The sequence below is a fragment of the Callionymus lyra genome, chromosome 12 (assembly GCF_982586985.1).
Source record: "Callionymus lyra chromosome 12, fCalLyr1.hap1.1, whole genome shotgun sequence".
Lineage (NCBI taxonomy): Eukaryota > Metazoa > Chordata > Actinopteri > Syngnathiformes > Callionymidae > Callionymus > Callionymus lyra.
In genome coordinates, this window is record NC_141829.1 from 27,827,539 (window position 1) to 27,849,175 (window position 21,637).

The 21,637-nt window shown below is 38.3% G+C and overlaps 1 protein-coding gene across 2 annotated transcripts; it reads right to left on the reverse strand.

Moving 5' to 3' along the window:
• Positions 1-687: 687 nt before the first annotated feature.
• On the reverse strand, positions 688-21,372 carry rab3gap1 (RAB3 GTPase activating protein subunit 1). 2 transcript variants are annotated; one of them, XM_087803782.1, is made up of 24 exons: positions 21,150-21,372; positions 20,987-21,042; positions 19,411-19,489; positions 19,200-19,329; positions 16,718-16,796; positions 16,415-16,534; positions 16,163-16,328; positions 15,601-15,700; positions 15,375-15,456; positions 15,224-15,292; positions 14,870-14,943; positions 14,299-14,391; positions 13,572-13,744; positions 11,925-12,026; positions 11,667-11,839; positions 11,510-11,564; positions 9,440-9,745; positions 8,175-8,312; positions 7,768-7,995; positions 7,603-7,699; positions 6,867-6,970; positions 6,650-6,783; positions 5,612-5,714; positions 688-2,680 (listed from the first exon to the last, which is right to left on the reverse strand). In XM_087803782.1, the coding sequence occupies exons 1-24, from the start codon at positions 21,222-21,224 to the stop codon at positions 2,453-2,455; spliced, it is 2,964 nt and encodes a 987-aa protein (XP_087659908.1). In that variant the 5' UTR covers positions 21,225-21,372; the 3' UTR covers positions 688-2,452. The 2 variants fall into 2 exon arrangements, with proteins under 2 accessions (XP_087659908.1, XP_087659907.1); XM_087803781.1 differs by having other exon boundaries at positions 14,870-14,946.
• Positions 21,373-21,637: the final 265 nt, after the last annotated feature.

Genomic DNA, 21,637 nt, shown 5'->3' on the forward strand with positions numbered 1-21,637 from the left:
GCTTCGACCCACAGTTAATAAAATCCCTCATCCCGTTGAACTGGTCTGGGATCACTAATTTCCAGTCGACAACCCCTTGGTTCCTTCTTCTATACCGACAACTAAGCGTGTTGGCTTAACAGGCCCCCAGCCTCATCCTCTGTATGATGGTCCATTTAGGGTGTTAGAGACAGGTGCTAAGACTTGACTCGACTATGGTGGGCACAGGGAACGGGTTTCCTTGGACCGACTGAAGTCAGCTTTGTTGGCTGACGAGGTCAAGTTCCCAGTCTGGGTCGTCCCCCTTAGAAGCTTTCTTTTGTAAGTTCTTCTCCAGTGCCTTCTGTTAATGATGTCCCCTCTTCCTGTCACACTCTCAGACCGAGTTTTGAATAGCCGTTGTGGCAGATGGGTTAAGCCTCCAAGGAGGTATTTGTGTCACCTAAGTATATATAAATTTCATGTTTAGAGCATTTGTGCTTGCTCTGTTCTGGCCCCCCAAAAAAACTGTGAACCGTTCCTCGTCAGGCAGTATCACAGATTCAGCAACGATGAATGACAACTCCAGTCTGGTCCACAGATCCTTCTGTCAGCACAACGCAGACCGGGTCATGGCACCAGTGTAACCATGTGACTCTTTGCAGATACGGGCTAGTCCAAATACAGATTGAACTCTGCGTTGTGTTATATTTATTGTACACCAGAGGGTCTTTGGAATGTTTTCTTTATTCCTGCTCATGGAAATATAAAACTTCAGGACAGGAAGTAGTTCCTCCGCAGCACACCTCTACACAATACTACAATACAATAATTAACATTTAATGTGTTTTAACATTTAGAACACAGATTTGTAAAGAGAATAGTCCCACCTTTCAAACGTTGTGTGTCGTCTGACGACAACATGCAAAAGCTTCTTATAAAGGGCCTCTCTATAGAGGGCACTCGAACACAAACATAATAAAGGTGGGAAATGTTGTTAGAGTCGAATACAATACATCATTGTATCTGTTATAGAGACATATTCTTCTTCTATCTCGAACATGTTCACATCGGGGTCACCCAGAGGAGGAAAGAGTTGTGAGTTGATTAACCGTTTATTTACAGGCTGCTGCATCAGAGAGCACATGTCATACACAGCACAAACATTTACAACATTCAGTGGGCAACTGCCCATCATCCACTAGGTGGGACACCACACCCCCATGTACCCGCTTCAATATCCACATTTATACCAATACTTTTGAATTTGAAAAAAACTCATCCGCAGTGGGCCGCATCAGAGGGCGGAAAGAGCCGCATGCAGCTCCAGAGCCGCGGGTTGCCGACCCCTGACATACACGTTCAGATCATCTTTACCTCATCATAACTATTTAGCGCTTTAAATAATTGAATGCAGTTATATTCTCGTTAAACTTCATCTTAAAAGAAGCAACTAAAAGTGTTTATTTTACGTGTCTCTCAAAATGATCTTGGACCTCTATTGTGTGTATATTTTCACAAAACTCTCTTAATTAAATATTTACTTTATAAAATATGCTTAAGCCCCACGCACTGAATACGCATTATTTTCTCAAGACGAAATCTCGTTTACCAAAAAGACACCTAATCTGCCGATATCTGTCAAATGTAGGTTTGTCAGCGCACTTCATTAATCCCTAAAGTCTCCACCTCTAAGAGACTTGTGTTATAAACACCTCATCTCTCGTTAGCTGGGATTTCAGACGGGGGAAACTTAATAAAGTAATAATGGAGCATTGTCATAATACAGAACTTACTGCATCTTGGAAAGAAAGAGTTCAACATTTAAAACTTGTAACTCAAGAAAGTTGGGCTTTGACATTAGTTTCCCTTTAAGATCTTTCCAACATGCCTTATTCTGCAAGTCAAATATTTGTGTTAATAGAACCATTTATAAAATAGTTTTAAAAATATTCACCATAGCATTTCTGAACTAATTTACAAGTTACTAATGCAAAAGTTTCTTAGAGGTCAATTTAAGGGTTCTTCAAAATACTTAATTTAATACTATGGATTGTGGCCCTCAATTAAAGTACCTCACCTGCCATAAGAATAAAAAGTGGGCTTAGGTGTAGGGATGAGTAGTGAAAGAAAATCGTTTTCAGTTATTAAAATTGTAAATCTGAATGTAGAGGAGCTGGTGCCTAACCCGCCATGAACGTCACCACGTTACAGTAAAGTGTCCACTTGTGTGCCACACTCAACTTCTCAAACACATGCTCTAAATGAGGTTGGCCATTTATTTTAATAAAAGATCATGAACACACAAAACATTATTAAATTAACTTCAGTTCCATATAGAATTCCATGGTAGGTCAATTCCACGACTGTCTTCTAGTCCGGTATCTGTAAGGTTTACCGGTGAAAGAAAACAGGTGTAGGATTAAATGGTTTCAATAGAATAACTTCTGGAGAATAGAACGCATACCACCGAGTCCATGTTAACATAAGCGTTTTAAAAGAAGCATGTATCTGAGGAGAAGGCTCCTACAAGGCGAAATTCATCCCTAAGCAACACACAAAAGAGTCTCTGTGGGAGAGCTTTGGAGTATGGTGCTGGTCGAGGGACACACATACGCAGCAGGAATTCTCTCCCTGTGGGAGGAGGGAAATCAGGAATGCTATCGTTTCCTCCACTCAGCTTTTCTTCTGTATCTCGATCTGTTGGTGCCAGTAGTGCAGCCTGGGGGGAGTAAAACATAATTAGAGTAATGTTTTCAGCTTAGAGGTACAGGATCATCTGGATCATCAAGAGTAAGAGAGCCAACAATACCACTCCTTTGCTAAATTTTTTTATCATCTTGATTTTTTGAATATACAATATTAATCATTTAGCACTATAGTCTTTAAAAGTAATTGCCTACACTCGCTAGTGTTGGTCGGATTGTTACTTCAGATAACACCTTTGATAACAGTATTTCCATTAAGATCCTAATTCTTAACAGCATTTGATGTGAAAATGCTGAGATATTATTATTTTATCATACATTTATAACCACTATTATTATAATTGGATCCCAGCTGGTGTTTTTATTTATGTCAGAGATGGGAAAGGAATGTGGGGAGATGAAATGACTCTGCATAGTTATTGTACACTCACATTTTTAAAATTTGCCGTTCAAAGGCCCTAGCCAAGATGTGCTCGCCAGATTCGTGTCCATTCTAATCACCTCCGTCCTGCTTTGTTTGTTTGACTAACAACACATGTGTTGGGAGGCTTGATCAATAAAGAAGAGGATTCAAAGAAGATCGACTAATTCAGGATGATTTCCATACCGAGTACTGAGTGTAAAAGAAAAGTTCTCCAGTGTTGTAGCAAGGCTGTCTGAATTCCTTGCCAATAACAACTACATAGACACATCATTGAAGAAAGGAGGGATATCCAGGCCTTATGTACAAAGAACTTTGATGAACTTCTACTCAATACGGTCGGACACTCGAAAAGAGACACTAGAAAAGCAGGCACATACAAAAATACACAGATGTATGAATCTGTATGCACAAATAAAAGCTCTTTTACTTTGTACATCACAATCAACGTAGAATTTATAGCAGCCTGTTCATCCCTTTTCCACACCCTCATTTACATATTTAAATCATATTTAAATAGTAAGTAAGTAAATACTTAATAGGTCAAGACAAACACAAGAATCTCAGAAAATCAAGGAAAAGACTGCAGAAATTATAATGTCTTAAGATGTTTCTTAAAGGAGTCAGTAGACTCCATCAAGCGCAAAGAGAGAGGAAGATCATTCCAAAGCTTAGGAGCAACAGCCTGAAAAGATTTCTCTCCTCTGGTCCTGAACCGTGTGTGTGGAACCATCAGTAGGTTCTGATCCACAGATGTTAGAGCCCGAGCTGGGGTGTAAGGCTGGATCAGATCAGTGATGTAAAGGTGGAGTCTCACCTTGAATAGTTCTGAAAGTAAGAATCAGAATTTTAAAGTTGATCCTGAAGGAAACACATTTCTCCGGTTCTTAAATCTCTTCACTGACTGCCAGAGTTCTGTATCAACTGCAGGTGAGAAAGCTCCTTCTTGTTAAGACATGAAAACAAACTGTGGCAATAATCCACACTAGAAGACACAAATGCATGGATTACAAGCTCCAGATCATGCTGTGACAACACTCACCTAAGATGAGAGATTTTTCTCAGTTGAAGGAAACAGTTTCCGGTCAGTTTTCTGCAGTGTTGTACTAGAGACATGTCTTTTTCTCGGTGTCTCGGGCTCAGTTTTAGCAGAAAAAATGTCCGCAGTATAGGCTGAGATGACACGCCTCCGAGACACACAAATTAACTAATCATGTGACGGTGTATTATACAAGTGTGTTTTTCAAGGAGATCGCTCCGATCACGTGATCATGAGGGAATCTTTAGCTGCTTTCATTCCAAATAAATACGTTTGAGAATAATTTAATAGCCACTCGTGTAACTGCAACACTTGTGTGTGACACTTTTTGATCAATATCGATCATTAATGTTACTCTGATGTGAACATCTCAAGGTGACTAGTGAGCAGCTGATCCGTACTTATGCGACCTACAAACGTGTCGGGAATTCCAACCTTTTTAACACCCTTTTCCTTAGTGATACATATGGACTTTGTAGTGGAAAGGTAGGTCTCCGCGGTTTCAGGTGCGAATGCCCCAGGAGTGCCTGGGATGTCTAGCACAAGCTGGAGTGTTGACCCAGCTTATCAGGGAATCCCAGGAGAACAAGGGTGACCTAACAGTCCTGTGACCTAGCCAAACGCATATGGTGCCATCCCCCACAAGCTGGTAGAGACCACCATACAGACCAGAACTCCTGGATAATTATGACCAGTTCAGGTTGAGGGTCTTAGCAGGAGCCATAACATCCGATTGGCATACGCTGAAGGTAGGAAAAATAACAAGCCTTTACGGATGACCCGACAGTCCCCACAAGTAGCAGCAGGGCCCTATGGATTTACAGTTGCCCTTGAAATTTCTGTAAAAATAGTTAAAAGTCAAACAGACACGAGGTGCTGATGAACAGAGACACAACAGACCCAAAGGTTGACTCAGAGTCAACTAGAGTCAGACTAGAGTGATGGTGAAGACAGGAAAGTAGTGGAGCGACAAGGCTGCTGTTTTCAATGCGTAGTCCAGGCAGTGGAAACAATATCTAGTGTGCATGCTGGCTAATGGCAGAGAAGGCTTGGGGATGGTTCCAACACTTTGGAACAGAGGTTGTAAGTGAAAAGACAGGAAAAGGATAGCAATTGATGAGGAAAGAACAAGCATAGATGTTGGTCTGAGGCAACAAGTGGCCTGGACAAGGTGGGAGCAGGCAATTGAATGTACAATGTCCTGCCTAGCAGGGAAAACCTCTTCATCAGGGGAAAAGTAAACCCCGAAACCCACGATGTGCAGCAAGATGGAGCAGATCCTGAGCTCTGCCACAACCAGGTGTTGATGGCTGGCTCTTTGGTTGGCATGAAGCTGGACTAACTGGTGGTATCCATCTATCCATCCACCAATCTATCTCATATTCAGCTGCAGTCTAGCACGGAAGTTTTGACCACTGTAGTTTTTCCTTTGAATGTGCAAAGAATTGTGTAAATTGCAAATGTGACATGACACTTGATTCATACCGTCTGAGCATTAACAAAGAGGTTGTGGATGATGCAGCCAACTCGTCCTTGACCACCACCAACAACGACCACTTCAGGTTCTTCAAGCAAACAGCTTACAAACCTGGGGGTGCATATAGGAATAAAGACTTAATGAAAATAAGTCAAGTTATTGATTTCCACAAAACATGTTAAAAGGCTCAATTGCCTCAAACTTTGAATCATATTACTTACCGTATTTTCCACACTATAAGGCGCACTTAAAAGACTTTAATTTTCTCAAAAAACATCAGTGCGCCTTATAATCCGGAGCTCTTTATATATGAACATTACCTGGTGGGTGACTTGTTTACAAACACTTTCATGACTCTGCGGCAACTGAGCCGACACGTCGTGGGTGGGATTACGTCATTGAGTCATCACAGGTTGGGATTTACGACCCAAGTCACATCATGGCGGACGGCTATGGCGTGACATTACTGCCACCGCTTTCAACATGTCATACACGCGTGCTCTAGCTCTCATACACATGCTCAACTTCACTGCTGCTCGCCTAACATTTTTCTGCTCACAACAGTCGTCTCGCTCGCTAGCTGCTGCTTGAAGTTCTTTAAACATTATTTGAACATCGTTACCGTGGGAGTGAACGGAGTTGTCAGAATGCTTAATAAAGTTTGACTTTATCTGACTGTTTTGTTGACATTCCCTTTAGCACAGCTTTTATCTAGTGGATGCATAACGCAGCTCCAGTCAAACGTTTGACTGTATCTTTTATTCTATGCACCTTATAATCCGGTGCCCCCTATTTATGAAAACTGCTCTAAAATAGGCCATTCATTGAGGGTGAGCCTTATAATCCGATGCGCCTAATAGTGCAGAAAAGAACACATTCCTCTGCTGAATTAATTAACAAGACTCTTTTCACAATCTTTGGATGGCCAAATCAGTAGCAACTGCTTTTGGGTGTGACATCACAATGCATCAGCCACCAAACCTGACTGCTTTTAGCCCAAGTCCTGGGTTATTCTAGCAGTGATTAAGGTAATGTGGGAGACTTACTTCTTAACCTGTAAAGTGTCTTCGCTCTCCTTGTCCTCTTCACCTGATCCACTCTCTGCAAGACCAAATTTTGTCTTGAGAGACCGGGATCTGGTAATGATCGTCTCCATGGTAATCAATTGATTAAGGCACTCCTATTAGAAGAGAAAATGTTTTTGTGTCTTGTCTGAAGTAATTAACATGCATTTCTTATGGTCATCAAACTGATGCTACTGACCTCAAGCTTTTTAATATCATAAGTATGATGATGTAGAATTTTGCTTGCTTGTGAGATAGTTTGCTGAAGGCTCTTTTTCACGGAGGGGATATCTTCTACTGCCTCTGCAAACAGACCAACATTAAATTAAGAAACAAAAGGTGCAGAAATATCCATTTCTACTGACGATTCACACCAAAGTTGTATGTGAGCAATTGATGAATGATTGAACACTTTAGGACAAATTAGGTCAATGAATCCAACATAAAAGAATAATGCAATTCCCACACAAGCTACATGTTATAGAATGAGATTGGGTTGACACCATTTTTACCACTAGGCAGAGGGAGAGGCTTGGAAGTGGTCCTCTGTAGTTTCAGTTCCAGAGGGGTTTTTTCTACGATGTCTACCCAAGTAGCGCTTACTAAAAAACTATGTGATCTGCATTCACAATTAACCCCTTTCATAGATTATTACAAAACTCTCACTGGTGGCATGTAGTTATGCGGTCTGTAGAGGCATTTAGCAAGTAGCATTCATTGTAACCATAATCGATGATAAGCTATCATGGACGATTGGCTTCATTGATCGGCAGCATCAAAAGTGATCAAAGCATTCCTAACTTTAACAAGTGTTTTTTTTTTAATAGGGGTACGAAATATTTTCAAAAGAGACTGAATAGGGCCAATTTAACACTGTAAGATATAAGGGTGTACATTTTTGAAAACATATGTCAAACCCACACATGCACACTTACCTTCTTCTGTCACTAAATGAATTGATGCCTGGAGGAGACAAGGAAGAAGGTGCACTGCAAGGTCTGAAGGTTTCTGAATAGCCAAATAGTGCAAAACCTGAAAAGATATCAAGTTTAGTTCTGCCCATCAAAATTTACCAGGTTTATTTGAAGAAAATAACTTGCCTTTTCTGCCTCTTTAGTGTCATCGAATAGTCTTCTTTGGCGGTGAGCAGGGGTAGTCCTCGCAGTCTCCCACGTTTCCACCCACATGTTGCCCGGGATTTTCATTCTGGCACTGAGCTTTCCTCTCAATATTGTAATACCATTCTCATCCAACACCTCCTCTTCTACATAGTCTCTCGGGGAATACCAGTGTACAAAGTCCTCTAAAACACTTCCAGGATTTGCTGCCTAAGAGTAAAAGAGTTGAGAAATCTCATACATGACAGAATAGAAATCGATCAATATACATTTTGATTTGTTAAATAGGCAGAAAACATAAATCTCTAAGCTTAGGTATGCAATTTGAAATTCAATTGTATAATTAACTTTATGGTGTGTATGGTGGTGGTAAGCTGTGAATAACAGACCTTGAAAGACTCCATATCAGAGAGCAAAGATGCGCTTTGCATCCGAGCACGGAGGTGGGCTCCTTCAGCACTTGTGCCCAGTTTAGCAAGTACCTCTGACTGTTCTTCCAAAATGTCCTCTGTCACTGGTGCTGGTTCCTGAAACCATGTTATGTTAAGCACATTGACATGATTGGTCTACAACAATGATCAAATCAGTGTTGGTCGTTTGAACATTTGAATCATATTTTTACTTATAGAGCCGAGATACCATTTTGGCACAAACATCATGCTGTAAATATGCACACATTGAGTTATCAACAAAATTGTTAAAAAATAAGTTTTCAAATGGCTAAAAAAAAGAAAAGATAATGAAATGAAGGTTCAGGTGCGAATGTCAGCTTTAATAGGCTTGAGTAGGTTTGCATTTAATACTTAAATGTTTCAGATCACACTCATTTATATTAGTCAACCACAACACAAGTGGAACACAATTATTGTTTATTAAGGTTTTAATGTTAAGTGGAAAAAAACCCCATTAGGTTTTGCGCTCTAAATCTTATTCCAGTTTCCCACGCACAGTAACACTATTCATAAAGTTAATGTATTCAGCAAAGTCCTTTGATAAGATATTGAATCCTGGCGTCACTACTGGTTATTTTTAACAATTGAACCTGCAGCTTTTGGTGAGGTGCACTTAGCAGCCTGGAAATTAGGGAAATCTTGTTTTTCTTCAGCCATTGAGGTCACGAAAAGATGGGTGACATTCTCCTTGAGTATTGTTCGGTAGACAGCAGAATTCGTGGTTTTATATATGAAGCAGCAAATTTTGTGCATTTTGTGTTCACTTATGTCGTCTTTGACTTGTATTCAAATGTGTTTTTAGATCTAAAACTTTTAAGCGCAACCAACAGAAATCAGGAAGGGAAAACAACTTTTTAGATCATTTTATGTTAAAATAGTTTCTCTTTTTAATGCCATGTATTCCGGAAATGTTTAGAATGTGATATGTTTGGCTCATGATTCATCTGACAATCTCTCAATCTCTAACTAAATAATTCTGCAGATGAAATTGATTATAAAATGTGACATGGAAATCTAACAAAAGGTACATTCGGTGCCAAGCTTTGATTTAAGCAATTTACATTATGAAGCAGGCAGTAAAATGTCTCCTACATCATTTCCTAATGTTGCAAAGCCCCAGTCGTATTGTTATTGTTTGAGTTGATATCTCAACATGGTCTACAAAGGTAACATTTGCATACTTGTAATTAAGTCAAGCTTACCTGTGTCAGAGGAACATAGATAGGCTCGTTCTTCTTTAGTAATGTGGCATTGTTGAAAGGATGCATTCGTCCCTCTGGTTTTATTCTAATACTGTCTCTCCCCCTCTCAGAGGGCAGAGTATCACCGTCGCCCTGATCACTTAGACACTCATAGAACTCCTCCTCACTGTCACTGACTGACTCCCAAGACTTAACTGGTGACTCTCTGGTTAACCTAGATGTTACACCATCTTTCTCTAGGCTTCCATCAGGCAGCTTCTGCACTTCATTCCTGGCTCTTTTCCTCTCAATGCAGCAGTTGAGCATCTGCAGAGAAAAAATTAGCTGGGGTTTAAAAAAAAGAACACAACAACTAATCTTAAAACAAAACAAACAAGAGCAGACTCTTAGCTTTATTTAATATATGTGGCTGCCACTTTTTAAGGAACCGAAAGTATTGGGAAACATCATCAAGAATTAATCAAACTTTCACTCTTTAATATTTGTAATACCCTTTGCAGTTGATTAAAATCTGATGTCTGGAAAACATCACAAAATGCTTGATTTCATCCCTGGCTCTTATTGTCATTTGTCTTTAGTTCCTGCAGGTCAGGTGAATGATCTATTCTAGCCAACGCAAAATTATTCAAATTGTTTTCCTTCTTAAAAACTATTTTCCTTGGCAAATCATGCGATACGAAGGATTTTTGGCAGAATATGAGCAGGCACTATGGCTCAAAACACTTAAGAATTCATCAAGCCACTTTTCTCAAAAGTTTGCATTCTGCGTTGAATTCTGTTTTTCACTATAAGGACTTCTTCACTTGATTGATCATTGGTTTGCCAGAGCTCACCAATCTGTTCTTACTTTTAATAATGTTGTAATTAGTTAATTTGGCTAGAATGTTTTCACTTTCTCATTGATGGGTTTGTTTTGATTTTCCAGTCTAATAATGGTCTGCTTCACTAATGATGGTCAGGTTTCCCAGATTCATTACGAACCTTTTAAAGGGATTGTTCACCCAAAATTCAAATTTCAGTCATTTTCTACTTATCCTCGTATACTAAGGGTCGTAAATTATTTTAAGAGTAATCTGTACTTCTTTCGGGCTCAAGAAGAGCTTTCACCAAGAAGGAATTGTAAGATGACCCACTCTTAAAATACTTCTTAGTGACAAAATGCTCCATCTTTTCAAATAATAAACATAATGCTCAATGAAGACTAAGATGGAATCTGCTTCAATATAAAAGTAAGTTTTTGTTTAATACTGGTTGAATAAAGGCTAACAGTTCTGTGTGTCAGGTCAGTGGATGCTAAAATTTCAGGCCGATCAATGATTACACAAAAATACATTTAGTTAAGTTATAACACCATTAAACGCTGTACTTACTTTTAAATCGTGTTGATCACAGATCAAATTATGATCTAAGTTTGAGGATCGTGACCATCATCATCAATATAAATCCAGCACACCACAATATATGTCAATATCAATGTAATTATTGGTTGTTTGCTGTGTCAGAATTGTGTTTAAAACCACGATCATGAACAAACGTTCTCCAGACCTCCTCTGTGCCCTCAGGTTCCTCAGAAGTACATATGCACCCTTTGTGAATGAGATTTATACTCTGTTATTGGATTCGTTAACATATTTGACATGTTCTAATATAAGATTTTATTTGATGTGCTTCCTTAATTAACATGTATTCACAAAAGCTTAATAGTTTTGAAGATAGATTTCATTCGACTAGTTTATTTTACAAAAGTGTTTCAAGATTAAGAAATAAGAAATTGTTCCAATATTAATGGACTCGACAGACTGGATTAAATACAAAGGGTGTTTGTGAGTTTTCCTTTATGTATTTTACAAAAAAAATTCAGGCAATTATGGAGGAGACAAGACCAAAATAAAACACTGTACAGACCTAAAATAAAAGATGCAATGTGTTTTTTACTGTGGGATAACAAAGGTAGAAACTGAATAAATGTGTTGTAACTTATGGATAAACAGTGTACTTTGTAACCATTCATTCTCTTAAAATTATGTTTTCACATTTATATTCCCATATCAAAAAGTACAGATGGCTTACCTGAAATTTCTGGTGCAATAGACAACAGCGGAGATCAGGGGGTCCACTCTTCAGTCTGACGAAGACACATTTTCATTGTTCAACATCTTTGCATCCACAGGAGTCTAATTTTGCACCATTTAGTTATTCATACTTTTTGGCTTATTGGCTCACTCACCCAGTTATTAAGGAATTGTTTTCCCACCGGTAGCGCAGCTCTAGGACAAATTCCTGCCAGATGTGGGCAACAGCCCTTAACCCACCATGGTAGAAGTTGACTGTTGCTAAACAAAGGGCTAGACGATAGGTCAGGCTGTCATTAGGTGCTGATTTTAACAGCAAGCAAAAGTCCTAATCAAAACAGAGAAAAGAAGCAATAAGGGATAATCGTTTCCTGTGATGGTTATACATTCACAATTAGGACAGACAAGCATACTTCAGAATTATTTTCTGCGGTCCCTCCTTCAGCATCCATGTCTTGGGGAACATTTGTTTTGGTCACATCAGAATACTTTTCCTCATTATCTGGGAAGAGAAACTAAAACACATACAAGGAAATTAAATAAAAAAATATTTCATACATCATTGAATCGATTGAATAACATTTTTTGGCATTGAAAACTACACTTCAAACGCCCAATCCTGCATTTAATATTTTTTATACATGTTGGAACACATACAAATAAGAATTGAATCCAAAAATGCTGCTCTGCCGTGAAACTAATTCCAAAGGGCATACACTCTCTCTATTAAGGAGTAGTCTTAAAAATGTTATTTAAAGCCATTAGTGTACTGAGGTCGTAACACCTGGGTGAATGAGATTCTTCATGGACAGATGGCATGGATACCTCTGCCCCACTTCGGGCATAATAGATGCGTTAGGAAATGAATATTGTTTAATTTTTCTTAAATTGAAAGTGTTTTTAAGTTATTTTGTTTATACTGTGAGAAGTTTTAAAAGGTTTGAAAATGTTTACATTGACATGTTCGATTTCCAATTTTCTTATACAATTTCATTGTTTCTTCGGTAGATAAATTTAAGAACTCTGTCTTAGCTAAAATATGTTTTATTTTTTTATTTGATTATTATTATTTGTTTTGCTCTATTGAAAACAACCATTCAGGGAACCGTGGATACATGCCTCAAATTGTTACAGAGAACAAAACAGAATTTTGCTTTTAAGGTAAGCAAGCCGACTATCAAACCTTAAATAATTGTATTGAATAATAATAACCCAATTTCCCTTTAATTAAGTCATATTGAGAGCAAATAGTTCTTAAATCGCATCGCATTGTAAAGAGGTGCGGTTTGTATCGCATGCCATCATCCAGGATTTCAGTGTATCGTATAGTATCATATCACTGGAAGTGTTTCGAGATGCGCATCGAATTGGCCTTAGTGGTGGAGATATACATCCCTACACAAAACTGATCCCTCCCAGTCTCTCCAACCCCCTCTTCTTTCTTTTACATTGCAGCTGGTCAGTGTAGCAGTCTGGTTCTGCCCAAGCTTTCTTCCTGTTAAGGGAGTTTTTAATCAGCACTGTCCCTCATTGGGAATCACTGCGAACCATTTTATCTTCTCTCCGATTTAGTATTCTTTAAATTGTGTTCTCATGAGTTGACTCTGTTATAATTTGACAATTTAAATAAAATGTAATTTAATTTTTCTCTTGATAGACATGATATTTAAGTGCCGAATAAAGATCCATCGTGAGTTGTTTTTTTCTGCTATTGTTTGATATAAGAGCCCTCACAGGACCATTTTTTAAATGTCAAAGCCTCCAAATTTGATTAGCGTCATCTTTAAAAACAATTCTTGAGAAAATCACATACGTGTTATGCTGTGATTACCTGCACGACCTTAATATATAATTTTAATGGTACAGTTTATCATGAAATAACTGTAATTAAAAAAAATGTTGTTAGAAATGGCCATGTAAATAAATTATTTAACCTCCCAAAAAATTAAATTATTTACTGCCTCAGCATAGTGGATATGAATAGAGTAGGTTCAACATTTCGGATAATGTTTAAAGATCTACAACAAATATTTGCAATTCAAACAAACATGTAATTCTACCAAAAGAATGGAGTTGAGCATATCAGAGTTGAGTGGCGATTCATCAATATGGCGATGGCGTCTGATGCGTTTTCGAGCACTGTGCACCATGTTTGACACAGACAGTTTGGAGATCGGCACAGTTGTTGCTGGCTCTGTCAACTTTGACAAAGCTGAGCTGAGATCACTGTTTTCTGAAAAGAAAAGAGAAGAACATGCTTTATACTATAAACCTTAGAGAAGGGTCTGTTATGTTTTGTGGTTGTATGGGGTTGTCCTTGAAAAAAGGAGGAAGCACACATGGATTCAGCTTAATATCAACAGATTCTAGAGGAAAATAGGAGGATTAGAATGGAATGATGAGTAGACATGCTACTTTAGGGGCTTTGTGGCAAAATCATAAAGCTATTAAAAAAATCTGAAATCAAAAGGCAGGTCTAACAGACAGGAAATTAAAGAATTTGACAGTGTTAAGAACAGCCTCGGACACGGGGTGCAATATGATAAGACCCTATTAAGTTAGGTTGCACAACTCACCGCTATCAAGGATTCTGACATAACTAACTCAGTCACCCATCTCAACCCTATCAAAGTCACTCTCAATAAACCCAATTCTTTTTGTACATGTTGGAACATATAAACACTCTTTTTACATGCATTATCAGAATCAGAAACTTTTATTGCCAGTGATGTAAACCCAATTTAGGATTGCAACTGCAATATAGCTATGGCTATCAAAAATTCTCACCTTTACCCTCTTCGTCCATAACTCCCCTTCCAAGGATCTCATCTGTGGAATCTTTTCTGCTGCTGAGTTTAAAAAACTCGGTAAGAAAATCCCCTGTTGGAAAGAAATGACATCCTTTTACACCTCTGTGCATCTCTGGAAAAGAATACTTTTCCTTTTTATCTCAAGTACAATGTCCTAATATGATTTGCAATTTAAGAAATTAAACGTTATCCAAAATCCAATATAATAAGTTTTCACACTGCAGACAATACATCAATATATGGCTGTATGTTACATTTAAGACATAACAACACAACTATTTTCCCTTAAAACAAAGCTGTATTCCTGATTATGAAATAGGGAAAGTTATACAACAATCATGTGTTTATTGTCATTGCCAATATTTCAATTGCTTGATAATTCATTGTATGTGACTTAAATAAAAAATAACGAAAATATATTTGCCAGCCATGTTTGGGATTTCTTACAACAGAAATCTTTTGAATTTCCAAAAAGGATGCAAACCTAGTCAAACAGTTGTTTAACAGTTAATTTGTTAAGGAATTGAATACAAAGAATGCAATCATACCCATTAAACACTGTGGGTTCTCCACTATTCGAACTCGGGCTGTCCAGTGAGGAGCTCGAAGAGGGTCAAGATCACTGCTAGGTCAAAGACAAATTCCACCGATTATGACACTTTCAACATTTTTAAATGGTTGATAAAAAAGAAAATAGAAGCATTTATAGAATGTGCTGCAAGATCTGAATAAGATTGGAATGGGCAAAAAAGCTCTTGTCTGCAGCAAGGACTTCAATGTAAAATTAACTAAACAGCGTGTTTCGCTGATGTCCTCTGATACATCAATAATAAAAAACGAGTAAAAGCTGTCAACATCATGACTTAATTGAGCAAACTGAAAATTTAAAAAAAGACCCTTACCTGTAGACATCATTATCCACAATGATTCCTTCTGTCAGGTGTGGCCAGGTAGTTGCGAGATGAAGCTCACTATATTAATCAGAATAATTAAAACTCGTAAAGAGAGACATTCAGGTATTGAACATGAGCCAAAGCAGATTGGCAAGTTAACCTGACGGTTTCTTCACAGGCTCCAAATGGAAGTTTTCCAAACTCAACCCCTCCAATTTCCCCACCAAGTAGGGCATCAAAGTCTAAAAAAGAAATCAACTCTTTAAATCAGCTTAATACATTTTTAATTTTTTTGGAACTTCGCAAATAAATATGGATATTAAATAAAATAATGTTAAAATAAACTACATATGCCCAATATGAAAATATATCTTGAACAACCAAACCTGGAGGTTGCTGTGGCCAAGTGTACTGCTGCCAGTCCTGGAGAATGTAGGTAAAACGGATGGCTATATTGATCATAGGAAAAGAAGAGAGGTTGCACCCCTGGAAGGAAGCAAAAACAAATTTTCGAAACAGTTTCAATGTTCTTTATCATTGTGCATATAATTGTAGTCATTTGTCAGGCTCCAGCTCCTTTTTCCATCGGATGGTCTGATGCACCTCATCATTAGTTCTATTTGTCAAGAAAAAATGTCAACCTATCTTCGATACAATCCAAATGCTCCAAGACTAAAAAAACAAGTATCAAGATATAAAACAAAGAGAACTCTATTGCTAAATAAAAAATATTATCACTTAAGGACACAAATGTTCATCTCTATTCTATTTTGACTAAGCTACTCATTTATTATCATACGTTTTAACTTTCCGATTATGATACATTGAATTGAAACCTTTTCTTGTGTATAAAATTATGGATTATATCAGCATCCAAATTAATACTATTACGTGTTAAATCAATCAACAAATGTTTAAGCAGTTTCGCCACAGTTTCACAATGCTTACAGTTTTGGATTTAAAGATATCCAGCAGGCCTGAAAGATGGTTGTACTGGCTTGGCACCTTACGGAGGTGTACCATCTCAAAATCTGTGCGTACCCCAGGTCCTTGGCACTCGCCAGCATATATCCTCCTCCACTTTTGCTGGGTTTGCACAAAAATTGGTACCTGACTGTATGAATGAAAAATAGATTTAGGATAAGAACCTATGCATTTAAGAATGTTTGTGCAGAATATTGTTTGATGGCAACGTCTTACCAGCCACTGTTGGACAAAGCAACGGAGACAGAGCTCAGAAGAATGTTACATTTTGACTCACTGATGACTGCCTCACAGCTTGTCCCCGGTGATATGACCAAAAATCTTCTTAAACCATACCTGATGGGAAACGTACAATTGTTTAGAATGTTATATTACTGTTAAAAGTTGAAAATTATATGATTTTATGTAAATGGTGCATAACAAAACTAAATTGTATGATGAAGCTATGCTTTCTTTGCATAAAAGTCAGGTCACATGTAATGTGTGACTATCCGGTAGTATGAAATCTCGGAAACTTACCATCTCACCAGACAATGTGCTCGTGGAGGAAAGTCATTGTTGGTGCAAAGGAGATCCTGCATTGCCGGTGGAAATGAATCTATAAGAAAAAAAAAAATTGGAAGAGATTTGTCATTCTGTTTTATAAATTTTTTTTTATATAAAGGTGAGGGTTTATAGGAAATAAGGATGTTAGGACAAAGGGACATAGAAATAGTTACATGCAAAGTAAATTGGAACGTTGAGTTAGCTATCGGCAGTGATGTTTCTTGAGGTCATTCTGCGATTTAGGTCTCACTAACATTAGATATAGAATTTGGAGTTATGTGAAAAAATGTAGCCCCTCCATTTGCACATCGAAAACACTGAGGGGCGTCAGGCTTCAATGGGTGACCCAGTCCCTTACTGTAGACAGTATAGTATTTAAACATGCCGTTATAAAGAGCAGAAGACTCTCGAAAGGCTACGGATTTCTCTGCTACCCATTATATTATTCCATGAAAACAGGGTGTGTGTAACCTTGCAGTTCAGTTACAGTTCTTAGGATCATTTGTACGCCACAAGGTAAAATCTTGCATGGAGAACCAGGTCGAGGGAGTTTGTCATGTTTTGTATTTATTTAATTCTCTATTGCTCCAACAGTTTCTCTTTTCAACAAGCTCTAGGTTGGGGGGACAATACCAGAGGTCAGGGAGGAGTTGGTGGCGTCAGTGATGAGTGGTGCGAGACAGGTGTTAGAGGCTTTGACGAGTTGAGAGGAGATGGGGTCAGGGAGGCAGTGGTGGATTTAATGGTGGAGAGTATTTTGAAGAGGTCAGGTGCGGATATGGGGTAGACGATGGAGAGCCAATGGTCACAGGTTGTAGGAAGTGTGGGTTTAGGGACTCGGGTGAAGGGAGAGGAGGTTGCCAGCCGGTTGTGGGTGTTTTCTATCTTGGATGAAATGAGGTTGTTGCCCTTTTCCGAGTTTATGGTATTTTATGGTAGAAAAAAGGGTGCGTCGGTTGGAGGATCTGAAGTGAATGATGCCAGAGTAGTAGACAGAACGGAATTGGTTTAGTGCTTATTTGTAGAGGTGTATGTGTTTTTTGTATGCAAGGGCATATAATGTTGTGAAAAGTGATTGTGCGCTCCGGTTTGGGTTTGGAGGCTGAAGTATCAACGACAAGTCTGATGGCCAGGTGGTCAGATATAGAAAGGTGGATGCTGGAGATATTGTGGATGTGGAGGCCAGTTGGGCAAACCAGGGCTAAGATTTTCCCACATCCTAAGGAAAGTGGATGTGTAAGGTCGAGCAAGTCTGTGGCATTTTTAGTTTGGGGAGTCATTTGGACATTGAAATTACAGAGGAGTAAAACAGATGGTTAGATTAAGTTGAAATAATGGGTTGGGTTTGGGGGGGTTGATAAATACAATGATGAGAGGTTAAGGTCTGGGTAATTTAAAAGCCAGGTGGTCAAACGATGGACCAGCAGGGATGGAGAGTGGGCGAGGCTAGGAGGTCTTGTTGGTAGATGGCATAAATGCCCCTCCTCTACCCTCCGGGCATGGGTTTTCCAGGTAGGAATATCCAGCAGGGGAGGTTTGGTTAGGTTAAAAGTAATCCAGAGGTCTTTGTCATGTTTCATTAAGGCATGGAAGGTAAAGCTTTGAAGGTTGATGTTGAATTCATTGAGAATGAGACCTTTTTTCCTGAAGGATCTTGTTGAGGGTGATTTTTAGGTTATTTGTTTTTAAATTGATGGAGTGGAAATAGGAATTTAACAGAGGATGAAGGTCTTCACTCTCGGATGAGTGTCGATGACATGTGTTGTTTTGATCACGCGGACAGGAAGTGTGGGAGCCGGTGGGTTAGCTGCGGTCAGACCACAAGGCTCAGTTAACCTTTTTTTTGGTGGATCTGTACAAAAACGCTGGAGGTATTTGGAGGTTTTTTAGTGCATCATTTTGTAAGAAGATTAAGATTAACTAAAAAAAATTACCCTTAAAAGACATGTAGGTGAGTAGGAAATGATTGAAATTGAAATTTGGGTTAACTATCACTTAAAGGACTTCAGAAGTATCTTCAAAAGGGTTTCGGCTCAGAAGGAGTGCTAAGATATTGGTGTTTCCAAAAAAAGCTCTTAAACTCTAAGTTGGAGCTGTCTGATTACCCACCTCTTTATTAACCAATAAGTCACACACAGCGCACATGCAAACTTTGACGCATTTATAGAGAGTAGTAGTTGCAAACTCTCCATGTTCAACTTCATCTGTTTCATTGATTTCTATAAAATGACACAGGGTTGTTGATGTTTTTATATGAAGCGCAGATAATTTGCTTAAATTATTGATTTGCTTTTCTCCCCACCAATCATATGTTGTTTGAGTGTGTAAGCCAATCATAGCCCCAGATGACGAAGGGGGGACTTTTGTATGCCGTCACTCAAGTGAAGAGTTTCTGTGACACGGCTTGATCACCGAGATTAAGAGTGGGTGAACTCGATCCTTCATTTCTTCCTACCTTCCTCATGCTCCACAGTCCCATGTTCCTTGGAATCTTGCTGAAGGAAGTGATGTGTAATGCAAAACTTAAAGTCAGCAAAATTGATCTCCTCTGTCACCTCTTCCCATCTGCCACTGGTGTATTCACCCTGCATTGACACAAAACTAGTAGTTACAAGCAGAAGCATATTCTGTGTAAATATTCAAAATAACATTTATAAGCAGAACACCTTCTCCACTGTCCAACTTTCTGTTGAGGGACCTGTTAATTTCCAGTCATTCAGCACCTCTTCCACTCTGGAGATAAACCTTTGAAAAGAATGATCAACAAATATCTAAATTAAATCATTTTTATTAAAAAAAAATTATGACACACATGTAACAAATTTTAAATTTAAGTAATAAAAAAACTTTAATCTCACTCGTGCAAATGACATTATTAAAGGGTTACTAATGTGCTAATTTGATCGACCTTAATTAATCTTGGACTTCTATTGTACTCATCAATATGTGTTTGATGCACAAACCGTCTTAAGTGAAATATTTGCAGTAGAAAATGTGTTTAAGCCCCACCGACTGAAAACACAGTTTTTCTAGAGATAAAATCTTGTTTACTATAACTAATCTGCTGTGATTGGTCAAGCATGGTTGTCAGCAGCATCATCAATCATGGATGTCTCCACCTGCAAGGGAATGTGTATAAAGAAATAAACAGGGCGTTCTTCACTGCTACAGGAGGAGCTCAGCCCATTATAACTTCATAATGGGATCAGTTCTTGTAACCTCTTGTTACCTGGGATTTTTACAGAGGAGAACTTTATAAACTAATAACTTCACAACGGAGCATCGTCATGGTGACAGACTTACTGCTTCAACATTTGAAATTGTGAGTTAGGCAGGAGAGTTGGGTTTGAGTTTTCACATTAGTTGCCTTTAGGTTCCCTGAAAATTATAAGATATAATGCACAAGATCCGTTTGCAGGGAGGTAAATAACATTAATGCAAATCATAAGAGCACCCACATGAAGTCTGTCTTATCATTTCCAGGAATACAATGCTACATTGCTAATATGAAATAGAATCGAGTTCTGAGTAAGTAAGTAAGTTATTTATATTTGTAGAGCACTTTCCCAGACCATTGTCAAGACAATACCGAGACAAACACAGGAGTCTCAAAAAATCAAAGAAAAGCCTGCCCGAATAAAATGTCTTAAGCTGTTTCTTGAAGGAGTCAGTAGACTCTATTAAACACACAGAGAGAGAGGAATATATACCAGAACTCGCCGTCAAGTTACAGTTGAGAGGATATTTCATGTCTTATCAGTCAAAAGTTTGGGGATTTGGGATCTTTGCTTAAACAGCCTATAATAAGGTTTTTGTTTAATGTGTGATTATTTTTGATTCTCCAGTTGTGTTGTCATACTGATGCCATTATCAGGTGTATTTTAAGTATGATAACACTAGCAGGGCTGAAATGCAAGACCCGCAAGTGGATTATATCAATTATATAACAAATAAACTACATAACAGGTTGTACAGAAATACCTGGATGTGTCAAAATTACACAAAGCTGCGGGCAACATACACCATTGGATCATACAAATCATTTTGACAACATTACAGCATTGTTATCATTAAGATTTGAATTTGGAAATGCAAACACTTAAATGCAAATAAAATACATTTGACATACATACATTACATTTTGTTGAATAGATTATGATTTAATTATTTTGATCATAATGAGTAGTGGTAGTTAGACTGCGTAACTTTGATGATTGTGGCCAACTAGCGGAGCTAGCTTACCTTTCCCACTCTGAGGCGGTGGTGAAGTCCGTGATTTCGAACACTTCCAATTCAGGCTGAAATGAAAAATCTATTAATATTCCACCGCATTGCATGTTCTACATACGGCCTCTTTTGCTGCTGTTAAATTGATGGACAAATAGATTTTTTGGGAAAAACTCACATCACTGTCTGCCATGTTTGTTGTGTCTTCTTCAACTTCTTCTACTTCTTCAACGCCTGTTTGCTTACGCAACATCAAGATCAGCGCCCCCGTCTGGAGAGTATTTAGTAAGTTAGAAATAAAATTATAAAATGTATATTTATACAGCGCTTTTCTAGACCAGGGTCACAAAGCGCTTAAAAGATCAAGATAACGCCGAGAAAAACACGACGTTGTTTTTGTATTGATGACGCGCTTCACAGCCACGTAGCACTTTGGATCTCAACGGTAGAGATGTTGTTCTGGTCTTCAACACACATTTGAGCCGAACTAAAAACTAGAGTGCTCATTCTCGCTTAACTTTACTGTAAAATCCCCAATGTTACTCAGAAGTGGCAAATAAAAGTTCGGCTTTCAAAATAAGAGACGCACATCAGCGTCATATTCGCGACTGTTTAAAAGGCACATTTTTTAATGAATGAATAATTACTATTACTTTTTTCTTGTTG